Source organism: Erpetoichthys calabaricus, chromosome 7 (assembly GCF_900747795.2).
Source record: "Erpetoichthys calabaricus chromosome 7, fErpCal1.3, whole genome shotgun sequence".
In the NCBI taxonomy this organism is placed as follows: Eukaryota; Metazoa; Chordata; class Cladistia; order Polypteriformes; family Polypteridae; genus Erpetoichthys; species Erpetoichthys calabaricus.
Window position 1 is genome coordinate 9921662 of NC_041400.2, and position 20447 is coordinate 9942108.

Sequence of the window (20447 nt, forward strand, 5' to 3'; positions counted from 1 at the left end):
AATAGGAAAATGAAATATAACAAGTGCCAGGGACCAATGATTGAAATTTTACTTCAATGAATGAAAATTTCAAAATTGAAATTCTGAAAGCTTGTACACATTTATGTCATTTAATGAACCTTCACATCTATCCAAAGAATAACATGTTGAACTGAATATGTGAATAAACAATTGCTATCGGATCATACAATTTGCATTCACAATCACATTTACATACAATACTAATAGTCAGCCCACAACTCCAGAATTCACCACTATTTGCTTAACTTTGGGAGATGACTTTGGAAAGTGTGGTAAATTCAAGAATGATGCAGAAGTATACATTTTTAAAATTTATTTCTACTTCTTCCAATACAGGGTTGCAGTGGGGTATAGCTTTGTAAAGGAGGAAGGAGCACAAAGGAGGAACTAAATCAGCCCATCTACAAGTGCCAGTCGCACAAACTTGTTATCTTTGGATTGCATGAAAAAAAAACAGACTGCTCAAACAAAACAATACAATACTAAGGGAGTGCCAACAAAATGAACAGAAGCAGTGCCCAGGCTAGGAGCTGAACTCAGGAACTTAGACATGTGAAGCAGCATGGCAAACCAGTGCAGGTATAAACAACATTAAATGCATACATTTTAAGAAAAAATAGACAAATTAGAAAAACACCTACTACTTGCATAAAGGAACTTGGCCAGTGTCATTTCCAAAATCGCACCTCTGCTTCCTTCCCCCAGCATGTGCAACTACAGCAAGAAAAACAAATAAGCATTACATGAGGAAACTGTAATATTACACCATAAGAGATTACAGGGTGGCTACAGCTGCTTGGTAGCAGATCTCAGTTTCATTAATGTTAAGATCCACAACTTGCAAATTGCTAGCAAAGACAATGGAATTCTTTTTTTTTTTTGCCACACGTGCCCTGTGTAAAGTAATGAGTCCAGGGGCCTAATTTATAAAACTTTGAGTGGATTTGACTATGAAAATACGCACACACCAAAAGAACAAGAAAATGCATACACCAGAAAAAAAAAACATGGCATACACACATATCTACACAATGTACCCTTATAAATGACAATCACCTCGTCAATGTGTTTTTGTGAATGCACCTTGATGCTAATAAATCTCATACATATGTGATCACAATTCTGCCGATAGAGACAGCCGCCCTCCTGACGCATTGAGACCCTGCCACCTGCATTCAAGAGCATTTGACTGCGCTCCTCAACTGAACACGCAAGATCATGTGCAGCATTATAAGCGACTCTCTTCTGCATTCTGGGGGTCCAGGTGCCAACGTCTGAGTGGGTATCCACTGTTACCTGGCATATGTTTTTATATATATATTAGTGTGAAATGAACAGCGTCAACAAAAAGGGTTTTGAACTAGCATTCATGTGTACTGTTTTGAGACCTGAACTGATCAGGTTAGGAAAAGGCGGCTTTACAAGCTGAAAATCAGAAGTGATGTAATTTGGCCATAACCGGAAGTGACCTCAGTCTGGGCCTCGGAACCGGAAGAGACATCAGTCTGGACCAACAGGGCCGGAAGTGACGTCAGTCTGGCCGCCTGAGCCGGAAGTGACGTCAGTCTGGGTGCCGGAAGTGATGTTGAATCAGACAGGTTTTCCCATATTTGGCCTGCAGAGATAACCGAGGTAGGTTGGCCTGGCTTGGTGGGTAATTATCTCCACTGAGTCCACTCAGCTCCCTCCTAGTCACACGTGTGTGACAAATTTTATATATATATATATATATATATATATATATATATATATATATATATATATATATATATATATACACATACATACATACATACAGTATATATATATTTTTTTTACCTTAATATCATAAAGAATTCCCTCATGGGATTAATAAAGTTTATCTAATCTAATCTAATATGAAAAACTGAAGGTTAAGCCAGTTACCTTACCGCCACATACAGTGCAATTATTTCTGCCAAGTTTAGTTTGCCTCAAAATAAATGAATTACGGGTTGGCCCATGCCATGGAGGCATGATGTTTGTCCATCTCATCTTGAAATCACAGATGACTTAATGGATTAAGACGGCATTAAAGGAATGTCACGTTTTAGAATTAACAAAAGCAGCTTCGTTCTCGCTAGGTGCCCTTATTGCAATATGAGTGCAGTAAATTGATCTGATTACATTACATTAGGAGAACCAGACACTGCTGCAAATTTACCAAATTATAAAATTATAAAAATATATTTTTATGTATGTATACCCAGACCACATGAAGACTGGAATGTAGTGCCTAGCTGGTTGGTTAATGGCTTCCAGCACTGTAGGCATGACGGGGTGAAGCTTGGCTGAGATATTCTTGACCTGTTGGCCAGTTTCACGAGTAATGACAACAAGTAACCAATACAAACTGATGAAAAACAAGAAAGGTTCTTCAGTGCAAATACACACCATTAACCCTCTTTAAAATGGTTGCGTTTGAGCTGGTTTCACTCCTGCCCAAAGAAATCTCACTATGGCGCATTGTTCGACAATGGTGCAATCCTGCAGTGGAGCATCCATGTTCATTTGGCCTTGGCTTCAACTTGACCAGGGGTGGGCAAAGTCATTCCTGGAGGGCCACAGTGGCTGCAGGTTTTTGTTCCAACCCAATTGCTTAATAAAAAGCACTTACTGCTCTAGAAACATCTTCTGCTTCATTTTAGTTATCTCCCTCATTAAGATTTTGAACACTTATTGCTTATTTAAGTCTTAAACAGCTACATTCTCAGTTTTTAATTGCTCCTTATTAGCAATAAGATGCAAATGATAAAAGAAACCAGCAGTTATCCATTTTTTTTATTACCCTTTACACCTGTGTGTATTTATCGTGCACTATTTGGTTTAATTAAATACTTGGAAGAAAAGAGAAGAGAAAAAAGTGAAGGATTGAGAATTATTCATCCGTTTTACACTTCAAAGTATTTGGATGATATCCTTAGAATGGAAAAAAAATCTAGGATATGAGAATGACTTGACATAGTAGAGTTAAAGCACTAACAAGCCATGAAATGTAATTATTGGCAAGGATTGTTTTCTAATTAAGCAACTGGGTTCGAACAAAAACCCGCGGCCACTGCGGCCCTCCAGGAATGACTTTGCCCACCCCTGAACTAGACGAATGACAGAGTGCTGCACTCTGTGTGCTCAGACTACCCATAAACCATCACCAACATGTTGTATTGCATCAGCTTCTATCTGTTGCAGTTACCACATAATTTTCAAATTGCCTTTACTTTCCTACTTACTCTTGTACAAATAACATACAAAACAAAAAGAAATACAGGTAGTGTCAGATGTCACAATCATGAACTGGGGCATTCATAATGTATCATAATGATGACTGTACTAAGAAACACAATTTAAAATGTTATGGCTTACCTCATCCACTACTACGAGACCTACATTCCCAAGCCTGTTCGTCTCTATGAGGGAATTCACAAGACTGTGTCCTTTTTCAATGGTGGCAATGTACAGCGAATTCTTCTGTCTCCTCTTGATTGGAGGAAATCTGCCTTTACTGCCAGCATATTCTTCAACTAAGAAATCGAGTTCCAAGCCAAATGCAGAAAGACCCCTGACCTGTGGGGGGAAAAAATGTAAACTATTATTACTTGTTATTGTCACATTCAGGCTAATATCGCACCTTTGCTTCAAATAGTATTAAAAGAAATACGTGGCTATATTAATTTATACTCCTTTGTGCACATGGGTACACGAGTATTACTGTACAGACCTGACACATTTATTGTTGGAGGTACACAAGATTTAATACTGCTGACTTGCAAATACAAAAGGATTCAGGATGGGCAAGAAAAACACAGACCTAGAAACACTGGCTTGGGTACGGATAACAGTCTCAGAACATCTAAGTTCGTGAAAAGTACTATATAACGCCAATTACCTTTTCTTGCACGATAGCTATATATGGCAAAATAAACAAAGCATCTTTCTTCCAACAAAGAAGTTCCCTTAGAATAAGGATCTCCGCAACTAAAGTCTTCCCTCCGCTGGTTGGCAAAGAATATATAAGGTTTCTCTTCTGCTTCACAGACTCCAATGTCAGACAGGTTTTTTGCCATTCTGTTAAACATGCAAGAAAAAAAGAGAAAAAAATTCAGACGTGAGTGTCAGTAGGCTTTTCACCTTAGGAACCAAGTTACCCGAACTCTTCTCTAACATTTCAGGAATTATTTACCGGTCTGATGCTGATCTTTCTGGATCATAAAATAGGCCATTACGATAGCAATTGACAAGAAGAATTCATCATTAATTGCAGAATTACGATATCTAAGGGTTCCTCTCTTGCACGATTTGGCTCAAAAACTAATCGGCACATCGACATCTCATAACAGGCTCAAGTTTCAAGTTTGGTGTTTTGACATCCAGCCGTTTTAGCCTTAGACCGTCCTCAACAAACTGTGACACACATCCATCACTGTGATATCAATGTTTTCAGTATCAGGGGACCCTAAGAAAAATAAAGCACCACACTAAAAAAATGCTAAATGTGTGACAAAATTAAATTATTATAATGCACAAATTAAGCTAACAGCTCTATTAAGTAAAATCAACTAAATGTACATTTACGTTTAGCTTTGGTAATATAAACTAAATAATTGTATGCAGAATTGTGTTAATAACAACATGTGAAAAGAGCCTTCAGATTAAATTTGATAAATGTTTGTTTTTTTTTTGTGAATTTGCATCATCCATTACAGTAATCCCTCCTCCATCGCGGGGGTTGCGTTCCAGAGCCACCCGCGAAATAAGAAAATCCGCGAAGTAGAAACCATATGTTTATATGGTTATTTTTATATTGTCATGCTTGGGTCACAGATTTGCGCAGAAACACAGGAGGTTATAGAGAGACAGGAACGTTATTCAAACACTGCAAACAAACATTTGTCTCTTTTTCAAAAGTTTAAACTGTGCTCCATGACAAGACAGAGATGACAGTTCTGTCTCACAATTAAAAGAATGCAAACATATCTTCCTCTTCAAAGGAGTGCGCGTCAGGAGCACAGACTGTCAGAGAGACAGAGAAAAGCAAACAAATCAATAGTGCTGTTTGGCTTTTAAGTATGCGAAGCACCGCCGGTACAAAGCTGTTGAAGGCGGCAGCTCACACCCCCTCCGTCAGGAGCAGAGAGAGAGAGAGAGAGAGAGAAAAACAAACAGTCAAAAATCAATACGTGCCCTTCGAGCTTTTAAGTATGCGAAGCACCGTGCAGCATGTCGCTTCACGAAGCAGCTGCACAGAAGGTAGCAACGTGAAGATAATCTTTCAGCATTTTTAGACCAGCGTCCATATCGTCTAGGTGTGCGAACAACCCCCCTGCTCACACCCCCTACGTCAGGATCAGAGAAAGTCAGCGCAAGAGAGAGAGAGAGAGAAAAGTAAGTTGGGTAGCTTCTCAGCCATCTGCCAATAGCGTCCCTTGTATGAAATCAACTGGGCAAACCAACTGAGGAAGCATGTACCAGAAATTAAAAGACCCATTGTCCGCAGAAATCCGCGAACCAGCAAAAAATCCGCAATATATATTTAAATATGCTTACATATAAAATCCGCGATAGAGTGAAGCCGCGAAAGGCGAAGCGCGATATAGCGAGGGATCACTGTATAGGGTCACACCGAGCCTCAACCTGAAACAAAAGAGTATCGTTGATTTATTGTACTTTACGGTCTCCTCTCATTTATCAAATTTTTTGTATTACAAACCATCATTAGTTAACTGACACATAATCCTTGCCAAAATTAAACAGCAGGTATGTTAATTTTTTACTGAATGAAACAAGAATTTGAGTAGATGAGTATGAATTCATTCCTGTTCTTTAATAATATGTTTGTTCTTTTTTATGTTTTAGAGAACAAGGAGATAAGGCGCAAGATGAAGAGAGAGGTGGCGAAGGCTAAAGAAAAGGTGTATGATGAGTTGTTTGAGAGGTTGGACACTAAGGATGGAGAAAAGGACCAGTGGGCTACAGAGGGGCCGAGCTGGGAAAGATGGGCAGCAGGTTAGGGTGATAAAGGATAAAGATGGAAACGTACTCACAAGCGAGGAGAGTATGTTAAGCAGATGGAAAGAGTACTTTGAGAGGCTTATGAATGAAGAGAACGAGAGAGAGAAGAGGTTGGATGATGTGGAGATAGTGAATCAGGAAGAGCAACGGATTAGCAAGGAGGAAGTAAGGACAGCTATGAAGAGGATGAAAAATGGAAAGGCCGTTAGTCCAGATGACATACCTATGGAAGTATGGAGGCGTTTAGGAGAGATGGCAGTGGAGTTTGAAACTAAATGGAATCTTGGAAAGTGAGAGGATGCCTGAGGAGTGGAGAAGAAGTGCGCTGGTGCCGATATTTAAGAATAAGGGGGATGTGCAGGACTGCAGTAACTACAGGGGAATAAAATTGATGAGCCACAGCATGAAGTTATGGGAAAGAGTAGTGGAAGCTCGGTTAAGAAGTGAGGTGATGATCAGTGAGCAGCAGGATGGTTTCATGCCAAGAAAGAGCACCACAGATGAGATGTTTGCTCTGATGATGTTGATGGAGAAGTTTAGAGAAGGCTAGAAGGAGTTGCATTGCGTCTTTGTGGACCTGGAGAAAGCATATGACAGGTTGCCTCGAGAGGAGCTGTGGTATTGTATGAGGAAGTCGGGAGTGGCAGAGAAGTATGTAAGAGTTGTACAAGATATATACAAGGGAAGTGTGACAGTGGTGAGGTCTGCAGTAGGAGTGGCGAAGGTGGGATTACATCAGGGATCAGCTCTGAGCACTTTCTTATTTGCAATGGTGATGGACAGGTTGACAGACGAGATTAGACAGGAGTCCCTGTGGTCTATGATGTTTGCAGATGACATTGTGATCTGTAGCGATGGTAGGGAGCAGGTTGAGGAGACCCTGGAGAGGTGGAGATACACTCTAGAGAGGAGAGGAATGAAGATCAGTAGGAACAAGACAGAATAAATGTGTGTGAATGAGAGGGAGGTCAGTGGAATGGTGAGGATGCAGGGAGTAGAGTTGGCGAAGGTGGATGAGTTTAAATACTTGGGATCAACAGTACAGAGTAATGGGGATTGTGGAAGAGAAGTGAAGAAGAGAGTGCAGGGAGGGTGGAATGGGTGGAGAAGAATGTCAGGAGTAATTTGTGACAGACGGGTATCAGCAAGAGTGAAAGGGAAGGTCTACAGGACAATAGTGAGACCAGCTATGTTATATGGGTTGGAGAAGGTGGTACTGAAAGCAGGAGACAGAGCTGGAGGTGGCAGAGTTAAAGATGCTAAGATTTGCATTGGGTGTGACGAGGATGGATAGGATTAGAAATTAGTACATTAGAGGGTCAGCTCAAGTTGGACGGTAGGGAAACAAAGTCAGAGAGGCGAGAGGCGAGATTGCATTGGTTTGGACATGTGCAGAGGAGAGATGCTGGGTATATTGGGAGAAGGATGCTAAGGATAGAGCTGCCAAGGAAGAGGAAAAGAGGAAGGCCTAAGCGAAGGTTTATGGATGTGGTGAGAGAGGACATGCAGGTGATGAGTGTGACAGAGCAAGATGCAGAGAACAGAAAGATATGGAAGAAGATGATCCGCTGTGGCAACCCCTAACGGAAGCAGCCGAAAGAAGAAGAAGAAGAAGTTCTTTTTTTTATGTTTTAGTTATGTAAACCATTATTAGCTTACTAGCCGTCTAAACCCATGCTGTAAAAAGCCTGGGGTCCTAGAAACTATTGAAATTATCAGAAAAAAAATGAAATGTAGAGATGTTAGGTAATTGAAAGGAACTACTCTGGGCATCTCTCTCCTAGGAGGATTCGTTATGCCGACGTGCTCACCTCGCTTGTGCATTGGCGGCAGGAGGAAAAGTAAAAGGGATACCGTTTTGCCGATGTTAGCAGCTAAGCGACTTTGTCTTTCTTCGGAGGTTTAATTTTTTCATTAGCGGCTAAGCGAGTTTTCCGTTTCCTCGGAGGCAGAGCCCTTACCCCAACTCCGCCTCTCACTTCCGGGCCGGACAGACAGACACACACACACTTCCATGCATAGACGCTTATATATAAGATAGGCACACAAGCGGGTAAGACAGAAATGGCTGTCCTTTAGCATTCAGTGTTGTCTGCATTGTATTCAGACACAATTAACAGGGCAAACTCCATCGGAAAAAAGTGAATTAAAAAGAAAATGAAAACACTCAACTAATCATTAAAGAGATGAATAAAAATATAACGATTTCTTCTAAATGTAAATCTCATCCTACTACACTTTCCTGAATACAAAATAAGAGATGCTTTGAACAATTGCTTGGATCCCTGGTGTGCCACGCCATTGCGGCAATTCCATTGATAGCCGTGAAGTTGTGACAGCTTCAAAGCAATAATGAGATCCCCCATGAAGTTACGATTATGCCGCAGCATGTAGTTTTATTTTGTGCACTCTACAAAACAAACATTTTTCCACAACTAATAAACTGAGACGTCATTTGCAGGATTGAGAAGAAAGCTGACGTCTACTTCCGGTGCTGAAAATCCCAAAGCGCTGGTACCGTACCATTTTAAAATGTACCTTTGCAGTGTCGACTTACTGCAGAACCCTACTACTCACCAAGAATAACATAAATGCTTGTCTCTCATTTGTCAAGAAGCACCTGGACGATCCCCACAGATTTGGTAGAATGTTCTATGGGCAGATGCCACAAAAATTCAAAGATGTAGACTACATGGGTCCCATTGTGTGTGCAGACTATGAAAATCATAGTTAATAATGAAATAGGACAAGAGTAGTGTGATTATTAGTAGTGATAATATGGGGAGATTTTGCAACCTCAGAGCTTAAGTTACATCCCATTACTGAGAGGACCATGAATTCTGCTTTGCAAAAAAAGAAAATTCTTCAGGAGAACATCTGGTAATCTGTTAGTGATGAGAAGCTGAAGCACTGTTGGCTCATTCATAAAGACAATGACCCAAACCATAAAAGCAAATCCTCATCACAATAGCTGAAAAGGAGCAACATTTAGGATTTTGCATCACCCACTCAAAGCCCAGACTTAAACGCAACAGAGATACCGTGGCACAACTTGTAACAAGCAACCTGTGCTCCAAAATCTACCAGATCACCTGAGTTGAAGCAGTTCTGCAAGGACCCAAGGGCTTTAAATTCTTTTGAAATGATGTGAAACACTGATATTAAGTAATAGGAGGAGGTTACTTCTCGTCATTGCAGCTGAAGCGGGCACAATTATTAAGAGAAAGGGGATAATTACTTTTTTTACACCGTGCCACTTGGTTTTCCACTTAATAAATGACAAGGGGGCTTCGCCCCCTGCTCGCTTCACTTGCCTACCCCCGCCGTTTTGAACCCGTGCCCGCTGGGCAGCTGTAGTTTCAGACGCGCGTTGTAGGAGCTTGTATTGTTTTGAACCCGTGCTTGCCCTGCTTCTGCGGTTTGAGACGCATGTTGTAGGCGTATATCCGTCAGTCGAGCTCGTTCGGTTTGAACCCGTGCCTGCTTTGCCTCCGCAGTTTCAGACGGTGGGTCGCGTTCGGCGTTTTGTACGATCCCAAGCAGCACATTATTCCTAACTTCACTCCGCAGTAATGCCACGCACAATATGGCGGTGACGCCTGCGCCTTCACTACGCAGTAGTGCCACTCACAATATGGCGGCAATGCCTGCGCCTTCCGTATTATGTCAGGTTTTACCATGCTGTGTAGGCGCCTTTGCCTTTCGTACTTTTCCGCGCCTTCCGACGCGCGATGTAGGCGCCTGCACCTTCCGGGTCTGCCTCCGCTGTGTGGTGTGGACGTTTAACTGTCGTTTTTTTCTGCTTTTATATTCTGTATCTCGCTATGCATGTGTTTCGTGCCTAGGTTTTTGTGAAGCTGTTGCATTCCAGTTTTCATCATCTGTAACCTGCTCTCCATGTGTTTGGCCCCGTTCTTGAACTTCTTTATGACGTTTTACTTTGTTCCCTAGTCTGTCTTTTATTTCTGACCTCGCTTTATCCTGCTTGCGGCATGTCAGACGGTTCGTAGTCTCTCCCGTTTCACTCTGGGGAGGGGGGCTTTGTGTGGCACCTGCGCACTATGTCTCCTGCGTCCACGGGCAGGTCCCTGCGTCCATATCCGGTTTACCATTCTCGGTTAGTAATATGGATGTGTGTTATTTGTTCACCCATGTGCACATAATCTAATATTAGAATTTGATGAAAGACCTGAAATCATTCAGCGTCACAAATTAGCAATAACAGAAAGGAGACAAATACCTTTTCACAGCACTGCATGAATCAAAACTTACCTAATTTTGAAGATCCAGAATGTTTCATGTTGACAGGATCAGCTTTTTGTTATCCAAGCCAGAATTTTTTATGCATTTTGTTCTGGGGAGAAGTTGCTGTTTGTTGTATCATATTTAATTGTCTATTTTTTTTTTTTTAACGTTTGTAAAATTTTAAATTCCCCTTGGGTACAATGAGAAGTCAAGCAAAATGACACCTTTTATTGGCTAACTAAAAAAATTACAATATGCAGGCTTTCGAGGCAACTCAGGCCCAGTGGCATAGCTGGGGGTGGTCCACCCCGGGTGGCACATTTTTGGGGGTGGCACTATTAGCCAAAAAGCTCAGTACAATTCATGTGTAAGCAGCAGGATTCAGAAAAATATCACTCATGAATGAAAAAAGTAAAATTCTCTGATTTTATCCACAAATGCTTCAAAAATCATTTTCAGACTGTCCTTCTGTGAAGGGATCAGACATAGCAGTTGACATTTAGGAGGCAACTAGGGAGGCCAAGCCCCCTGGCGCCTTTGGTGCCCAACCTCCAGTTGTGGCCTGGTAGGATCTGGTAGACTGTTGAATTAAATTATTAAAATCCATCCATCCATCCATCTATTTTCCAACCCGCTGAATCCGCACACAGGGTCACGGGGGTCTGCTGGAGCCAATCCCAGCCAACACAGGGCACAAGGCAGGGAACCAATCCTGGGCAGGGTGCCAGCCCACCGCAGGACACACACAAACCACACACTAGGGCCAATTTAGAAACGCCAATCCACCTAACCTGCATGTCTTTGGACTGTGGGAGGAAACCGGAGCGCCCGGAGGAAACCCACGCAGACACGGGGAGAACATGCAAACTCCACGCAGGGAGGACCCGGGAAGTGAACCCAGGTCCCCAGATCTCCCAACTGCGAGGCAGCAGCGCTACCCACTGCGCCACCGTGCCAAATTATTAAAATAAATTATTGAAATAATGATTTATTGAAATTAAAAACCATGACTTTCTTGATATTAAAAACCACAACTTTCTTCATATTAAACCTACGACTTTCTTGATATTTTAGTTTATAATTTAAAAATGGAAAGAGAATCTGAAAATCTAACACCATCATATTAAAGTTCAATAAATTCTGAAAAGAATGATACCAAATATATATATGTAGGTTTTAAAACAAGCCTGATTTAAAGCGTGACAAAAACGTGACATAAAAACGACACATAAAATCGTTGCACTTTTAGGCTGAGGATTTTAGATATATATTGAGTAGATAACAAAAATAATAAACATTACACCGATAATAATTTCTAGGAAGATAAACAACTAATTTACAATTTAGAATTTCGTTTCGTTATCACTTCGAATGCGTCCCCACCTATCACTTGTACACTACACTGGTTCTGGTTTTCACAGCATAATTACATTAAACTAATAATTAGAACACGGCTTATCAGTGCATGTATACTATATTGTCTAGTTGATGCTTATAAATAATTATTTGTGAAAAATTATTGCTGTTGGGCGGCACGGTGGCGCAGTAGTAGCGCTGCTGCCTCGCAGTAAGGAGCATTGGGTTCGCTTCCCGGGTCGTCCCTGCGTGGAGTTTGCATGTTCTCCCCGTGTCTGTGTGGGTTTCCTCCCACAGTCCAAAGACATGCAGGTTAGGTGGATTGGCGATTCTAAATTGTCCCTTGTGTGTGTGTGTGTGTCCGTCCTGCGGTGGGCTGGCAGCCTGCCTGGAATTTGTTCCTGCCTTGCGCCCTGTGTTGGCTGGGATTGGCTCCAGCAGACCCCCGTGACCCTGTGTTAGGATATAGCGGGTTTGTGCCCCAATAAATGCAAGTTACCACCAATATACTAATAACCCAATTGTGCTTCACTCTCTCAGAATATGGAACCAATGTAGAAAGCATTTTAAGATGGAGAATCTTTTATCTGTGGCACCTCTGCATGAGAATCACCTTTTTCAACCCTTGCAAACATATGCAGTTTTTAATATCTGGAAAACATTTGGGATTAAATTGCTTTGAGATCTTTATATAGACAACATCTTTGCATCCTATGAACAATTACATTCCAAATTTAATTTTCCAGCAACACATTTCTCTCACTGTCTTCAAATTAGAAACTTTGTTAAACGGAACCTGCCGATTTTCCCCATCTACCACCTTCCTCTATGCTGGAAAAAATATTGCTCAGTCTCGAGAACTCAGACAGCATCTCTGTAATATATAAAAATATTTTACAGTCCCTCCCTTTCAAAGATCCAACAGGACAGTGGGAAAAGGATCTCTACCTCAACATATCAGAAAAGGAGTGGAAGGTAGCAATGCAGAGAATTCACTCGAGCTCCATATGTGCAAAGCATACAATTATTCAACTCAAAATTATATATCGAGCACATCTGTCTTACTTGAAATTGTCCAAAATGTTTCCAGGGCGAGATCCAACCTGTGAACACTGCAATCGAGCTCCAGCCTCACTGGATCACATGTTTTGGGCCTGCACCAAATTAACATCATTCTGGAACAACATTTTTAAGTGCCTTTCAGACAGCCTTGGTGTCACAGTCCCTCCTAATCCACTAACAGCTGTGTGTGGTGTTCTTTCAGATGGGCTTAAAAGTAGAGAAGGACAAACAAACTGTAATTGCCTTTACTACACTATTGACACGTAGACTTATCTTGCTAAACTGGAAGAACTCTTCTTCTCTTTTACGTCAGTGGGTAACTGATGTTTTACATTATTTGAAATTGGAAAAAAAATCTAATTCTCACTTAGAGGATCTGTACAGAACTTTTTCAAAACCTGGCAGGATCTAATCAATAATATTTCAGAATAAACTCTTAAAGCACTGAGGAAGCAGATTCTCTCCCCATTTCTTTTTCTTCTCCATTTATCTGTAACCACCTATTAAACACATTAATTTATTTATTTTTACTATTTTTAAGTTTTAGTCCGTTGGCCATGCTCTCTTTCTCAGGGGTGGGGGTTGATTTGTTTTCAACACTATTTTTTTTGTAAAAATTGATCTATTTGTATGGAATGATTACAATAAAATCAATAAAATTAAAAAGAAAAAAAAAGGATATAGCGGGTTGGATAATGGATGGATGAAAGTATTGCTGTTTCTCTCTATATGAATAAATCTATGCAAAATTTATGTTAATTTTTCTCCAAACGTCATTTTAATTGACGCACCACCCCACCCCAAGCAGCACAAACTCGAGCTACACCACTGCTCATGCCCCTTCTTCAGCCAAGATGTAATCTTTAGGCAGTGAATACGTCTCGCCTGAAGAAGGGGCCTGAGTTGCCTCAAAAGCTTGCATATTGCAATCTTTTAGTTAGCCAATACAAGGTGTCATTTTGCTTGACTTCTCCTTACATCCATAATGGCTAACACAGTACAGCACCCTAGTACCCTTGGAGACAAATAAAGTATAATCTAGCTATGTTTAATAGAAGCATAAACTGCCTTGGTAAGCATCCAATTAACAAGTCTTAATATGTATTGTGTGACATTCACTGTTACATAAGCTGAATATACTTGAAAATACTTACCATACAACTCTTTAATTCCCTTTAGCTGGGAAATCAATTCTTTAACCTTGCTTGGCAAACCAAAAAATGGTCCAAGATCAACTCCCGAGGTAGTCTTTATTGTGTTGATAGCTACATTAATCTCTTCAGTCACTGCTTCCTCTTTCTGTTGCTTCGCCTTTGAGACCTGAGGCGACTGTGCGATGGCATTGCCTGCCATGGTGCGTTTTATTTTGTCTTTTAGACTCTTCCTTCTGTTAGGCATTTGTACGTCTTTCTCATTGCTAACTTTATGTTTAACAGAGGAGGACACTTTCTCCTCCGTTGAATTGTCATATCCAGTCTGTCCCACATCCCTCAGTCTCACAATACTAGGCTGCTGTGCTTTCATTAAAGTTTTCTGGGAGGCCTGAATATCATGACAAAAGTCATCCATTGTATCAGATGCATACTTATTATCATCTGTAGAATTAAAATGGCAGGTTTTCACCTTTTTTCTGCCACTTAAAACTGCTGATGAGGCAAAGGTTTTGTTTTCAAGACAAGGATGAAGAACATTTATATTAGACTGCACTGGGGAAATTCTGTCAGATGAAACACTGGTATCACCATGTTCACCACAGGCGTTTGTGGTACTGGACGAGGGTTCAAAGTTCTTTTCTATGTCTTCAAGCTTTGCTAAGAAGGAGCTATCATTGCCGAAGCTGTCATAATCCCCAAACAGGTCTTCATCATCACTGCAGTACTAAGAACCAAAAGAAAGCAGAAAACCAGATGATCAAACCCGGTGAAAAAAAACGTATTCAATAAATCTACAGCAACACAAATACATAGGCTAATGCCAAGTGCAGGAAATTACATAAAAGAATGATTTAGAATCTAGAACAATTTAGAATTGCTAATTAACAGTCGTACGTGTCTAAAAGTTGGGAGAAAAACTGGACCACCAACAGAACATCTTACATAGACATGAGTACAATGTTCGAAGCACCACGTGAGATGCAGATCATGTGTCAAGGCAGCAGCAGCAACAAGCAAGCAGCTGATCGAGCAAAGAGGAGGTAAAAAAAAAAACTATTTGTTTCCCATTGTATCACCATTCAAGAGGGGTTTTTGGAAGAGCGACTGTGTCTCCTTGGGGTGCGTACAGCTCCCCTCTTCACAACACAAGTGGCAGAGACGTGAAGTGGCTGGCGCGTAGCGCAGGTTGGGGGGGTTGGTGAGCGAAGCGAGCAGGGGACGAACCCCCTATATATACTAGCTGTGTAAGACCGTGCTATAAGAAATCATCAGAAAAAAAACTGAAATGTAGAGATGTCAGGTAATTGAAAGGAACTACTCTGGGGGTCTCTCTCCTAGGAGGTTTTGTTTTGCCAACGTGCTCTTCTCGCTTGTGTAGTAGCGGTTAAGCAAGTTTCACTCTTTTCTTGGCGGTTTCACTTTGGCGACAGAGTTGCTTTCTTTGAGCTTCATGCTGTAGCCTCGCACTTCTGGGCCAGACAGACAGACACATACACTTCCACACGTGTATATATATATATATATATATATATATATATATATATATATATATATATATATATAAACCCCTATCTATTAATCAGGCATCCAAGAAGTGTGTGGAAGCAATAAAGCCTGAGAGGAAGGTTGTTGTATCGACATTTGAGCTGAAAAAGCAACTGATCGCAAAGCATGAAAGCAGTACACGTGTGGCGGATCTGGCGACCATATTTAAGATGCCGAAGTACAGTAAATGCAGTTTTCATTTTATTATACAGTATTTACATATTTTATAATTTTTTTCATGTTTTAATTTATTATCTAGGGCATTTAATTGTGTTATTTTTACCTATTGCTTCCCGGTTCCTCCCTGTGTGGATAGCGCTTTGAGTACTGAGAAAAGCGCTATATAAATGTAATGAATTATTATTATTATTATTATTAAATTATATGTATTTCCTGTTTAAGTATATCAAAATGGGTACTGTTTAGGGTCTGGGAACAGTTTAATTCACTTTCCATTATTTCTAATGGGAAAAATTTATTCGGACTTCAAACAATGAACGACCTCCTGAAACGAATTAAATTTAAAGTACCAGGCACTACTGTACTCTGTTACATGCGTCTCCAGCAGGGGGTGCTTTCTTCCTGGGAAGGTGCTCTTTTATTTTTTTTTAGAAATGCAGGACATACTTGTGCCTCTGTATATCCCCCCTTGTAACCAGAACTGGAAAATAACTATTTGATAATTGTGATTTGAGAGTCTAAAGCCAGAAGCCATCTGATAGTAGAATGCCTCTTGCACTTCACCAAACCACAAATACAATCATCACCATTCCCCACTGAAGACTTGGACAATGCAGGCAGTATGGTGTAGTGGTTAGGGTTTTGGACTTCAATACCCTGAGGTTGTGGGTTCAAATCCCACTACTGAAACTGTATGCCCATGAGCAAGTCACTTGATCTGCCTGTGCTCCAATTGGAAAACCCAAAGAAATGGAACCAATGGTATCATAAACGTTGTATGTTGCCTTGAAAAAAGATGTCAGCCAAATAAGTCAATATAAATGATTGTGCTGCTCCAATGGCTTCCCTTCTGCCTGGATATGTATGTATGAATAATTATATTACAATGTATATCAGAAGTAAAAAGCACCATTTCAAAGAAACTTCTCTCTCTTGCCATTTATATCACCTCATTGATCCCATGTCAAGGTTCTGAATCGCACAGCTGACTGCTTTCTGTGTGGTGTATGCACGTTCTCCCTGTATTCCTCCCACACCTTCTAACCACATGTTGGTTAGGTTTAACTGGTCATTAAATATTATTGGCCAGTGGGTGTGTGCGCTCTGTCCGTGACTGTTTCTCGCGGTATATTTAGTGATGTCGAGGCAGGCTCCTGTCCAATCATAACCCCTGATTGGATTGTGGGTGGGTTTGAAAAAAAAAAAAACCTAAATAATTTTTGACTTGGTAAGGAGACTTTTGCTGGAAACATGGAGAAAAAACAACTACGCCAAACAGCTATTCCATCGCAGGGTCCAACGATCCTAAAAATGCGTCTTTGTGTTGATTGAGCAAAACTGGAGTACACTGAGTTAATACAGCATGACGAAATTAGGTTGTCATTGTCCTGATTGATTCTATATTAGTAATTTACGTGTGATGGACTACAAAACTGTTTCAGCTGTGTCGTATAATTCATTAGAAACATGCAGCACGTGTACTGTACCTGCTGCCGAGGACTGGACGACATGGCTGGGATCTGCACCGCCGTCTTCCCGCTGCCTTTCTTCCTGGCAGGGCTCAAACAGCTACTCCAACCGTTTCGTGATCGTTTACGCAAAGATGGTTGCTTCGGAGGCAACTTGCTGGTGAAGGCCACATTCATACTACTAGAATAATAAAGACAAAACCAAAAACATTATGGCCCATTGGGTTTTGCCAAGCAGTTAGGCAATCGCTGCCGCAGCCCGAACAGACGAGAACACGGAGGCTTCCGACTTGCACTGAAACCAACTGTGCCGGAAAAAAAGACATTTATAGTAATATTTTATACTGAAATACAGAGTATGATTTTTTTTTTTTTATCAGACAGGGAAGTTTTGATTTTTGCTAGAAGGCAAAGGCACCAAAAAATAAACATTTGAACTTTCGAGGCTGACCAATAGCAGCGATCCAGGGGCGGGCACAACATGATGACACGTGAGGCTGCATGAAAGCTGCGCATGCTCGGTTCTGATCGCGAAGAGGATTAAAGGTTACTTTTAAGGTTTATGCCAGGGGTAGGCAACGTCGGTCCTGGAGTGCCACAGTATGTGCAGGTTTTTGTTCCAACCCAGTTCCTTAACGAGAACTCAAATTATTGCTGATGAAGCACATATTGCTTAAGTGACATTTTAATGCTTCATTTTAGTGGTCTCGCTTGTTAAGGTTCTCCAACCTTAATTGCTTATTTCAATCTTAAACTGCTGCATTCAGTGTTTTAATTGCTCCTTGTTAGCAATAAGATGTAAAAGACAAAGCAGCCAGCAGTTCTCCAGCTAGCTTTTTTCCAATTACATCTGTGTGTGTTCATCATGCACTGTTTGATTTAATAAAACACTTAATAGAAAAATGTGACAGACTGAAAATGATCTGTTTTAGGCTTCAAATCATTTGGATGATATCCTTGGAAAGGAAAAAAATCTACGATATAAAAGCCTTACATTGTACAGACTAACAAGCCATAAAATTAAATAAGGTCTGAGATTGGCAATGATTGGTTTCTAATTAAGCAATTGGGTTGAATGAAAACCTGTAGCCACTGCGGCTGACCAGGACCGACATTGCTTACCCCTGTTTTACATCTTATTGCTAATAAGGAGCAATTAAAACACTGAATGCAGCAGTTTAAGATTGAAATAAGCAATTAAGGTTGGAGAACCTTAACAAGCGAGACCACTAAAATGAAGCATTAAAATGTCACTTAAGCAATATGTGCTTCATCAGCAATAATTGAGTTCTCGTTAAGGAACTGGGTTGGAACAAAAACCTGCACATACTGTGGCACTCCAGGACCGACGTTGCCTACCCCTGGTTTATGCTGCAATTCCCTGTATTTTTTAGTTATAAAATCGCTTTGTTTATATTCCCAGATTGAGGATAAGCATCCAACTCTTTCAGCAAATGAGGTTCCACTTTTAGACCTTTAAATGTAACAACGTTAATATCTGAAATGTCATTCTTATATCTGATAACTCCATATTTGAAGCCTCCATCAAATAGAGTTTGACAGAAGTCAAGTCAAGGGGTTTTATTGTCATACCATCCATGCATCATATTGTAGCATACAGTGATATGAAATAATGTGCCCCAGGATCACCTGTATTATTATCATTCTTTAATTTAATAATATTTATTGTATCAGTATGCTGCTGCTGAAGAATGTGAATTTCCCATTGGGATTAATAAAGTATCTATCTATCTATCTATCTATCTATTAATAAATAACAGGTAAATGAATAGCTAGGTATAAATTGCCATAATAATAATTAATACCAAAAACTACTAATAAAAATCAATGTTAGTGGCAAATGTAACAAATGTACTGCATATAAATAAATTACTAGGCATAGATATGATATAGATATATGTAGATAGATATGAGGGGAGGTAGGCAGCCCAGAGTTCAGAATCTGAACAGCCAAGGGATAGAAGTTGTTGCAGAACCTGGCAGTACTGGCTTGAATGCTGCGTACCTTCTGCCAGATGGAAGTGGGACAAAGAGACAACGGAAGGGATGGGAGTGGTCCTCTACAATGCTGGAGGGTTTATGGATGCAATGGGGCATGTTCTACAGGGGCACCTTTGAGAGGGTTCTGACTAGCTGCTTCACTGTCTGGTCTGGGAATTGCAGTGTCATGCAATGGATAGTGCACACAGTAGAAAAGATTATTGGGACCTCACTGTCCTCCACTAAAGACACTTTATAAAGCATTGATTCTGCATAGCCTTTAACATTGTGAAGGACCAATCCCAGCTCTCCTATGGTCTCTTGTCCCACTTCCACCATGTAATGTGGTTAAAGTTTCTATCTATCTATCTATCTATCTATCTATCTATCTATCTATCTATCTATCTATCTATCTATCTATCTATCATATAGTGCCTTTCACATCTATCTATCCATCCATCCATTATCCAACCTGCTATATCCTAACTACAGGGTCACAGGGGTCTGCTGGAGCCAATCCCAGCTAGCACAGGGCGCAAGGCAGGAAACAAACCCCAGACAGGGCGCCAGCCCACCACAGATCTATCTATCTATCTATCTATCTATCTATCTATCTATCTATCTATCTATCTATCTATCTATCTATCTATCTATCGTGCCTTTCACATCCATCTATCTATCAAAGTAAAAGTCTGTGATACGGTTTTCATTATTTTAGCTAGAAGTTCACAAAAGGAGAAAATGAGTCGTGTACCTTAAAATTGATTTTTATTCCTAAGCTTTCAACCCCTACCAGGAGTCATTGTCAGAGGAAAATGATAGACATACAGGAATCAAAGTCAATATATAGCAAATGAGGAGGGAGGTAGGTGGGTTTATGGGTCAATATATTATTCAATATGTGGATGTTCTTTTTTTTAAGCCTCCTTATGCTAGGTTCATGTCTAAGTGTCTGTTAATGGCGTTTTCATTTGAGAGCCACGATTCCGCCAGCTCTCTGGCACTTTTGGTATTAGACCTGAATTTTACTTGCACCATGGCCGAGTTAAATATGTGTCAGATTGAACTTGTATGTGCATATATCAGACTGTGGGCCCTTCCTTCTGACAGCATATTAAATAAGACTTGATGACCAACACACTCCAAACCCAGCCTTATTAATGACCCCCACCTCATTTGCTATATATTACCTTTGATTCCTGTATGTCAACTCATTTTCCTCTGATAATGATTCCTAGTAGGGGTTGAAAAACCTAGGAATAAAAAAAAAACTATCTATCTATCTATCTATCTATCTATCTATCTATCTATCTATCTATCTATCTATCTATCTATCTATCTATCTATCTATCTATCTGTACCTGCCAACTACACCATATCTATCTAT

At 40.5% G+C, this 20447-nt stretch overlaps 1 protein-coding gene across 1 annotated transcript in view; it reads right to left on the bottom strand.

The window, feature by feature from the left end:
* helq (helicase, POLQ like) overlaps positions 1-17524 on the bottom strand; it is a 58740-nt gene extending 41216 nt beyond the window's left edge. The window contains exons 1-5 of the mRNA XM_028805035.2: positions 17078-17524; positions 13866-14589; positions 3926-4104; positions 3403-3603; positions 663-735 (exon numbers count right to left, since the gene is read on the bottom strand). Of these exons, the coding sequence (XP_028660868.2) occupies positions 663-735; positions 3403-3603; positions 3926-4104; positions 13866-14589; positions 17078-17236 (1336 nt within the window). The 5' untranslated portion in view covers positions 17237-17524. The remainder of the gene's footprint in view (positions 1-662; positions 736-3402; positions 3604-3925; positions 4105-13865; positions 14590-17077) is intronic.
* Between the last annotated feature and the right edge of the window lie 2923 nt (positions 17525-20447).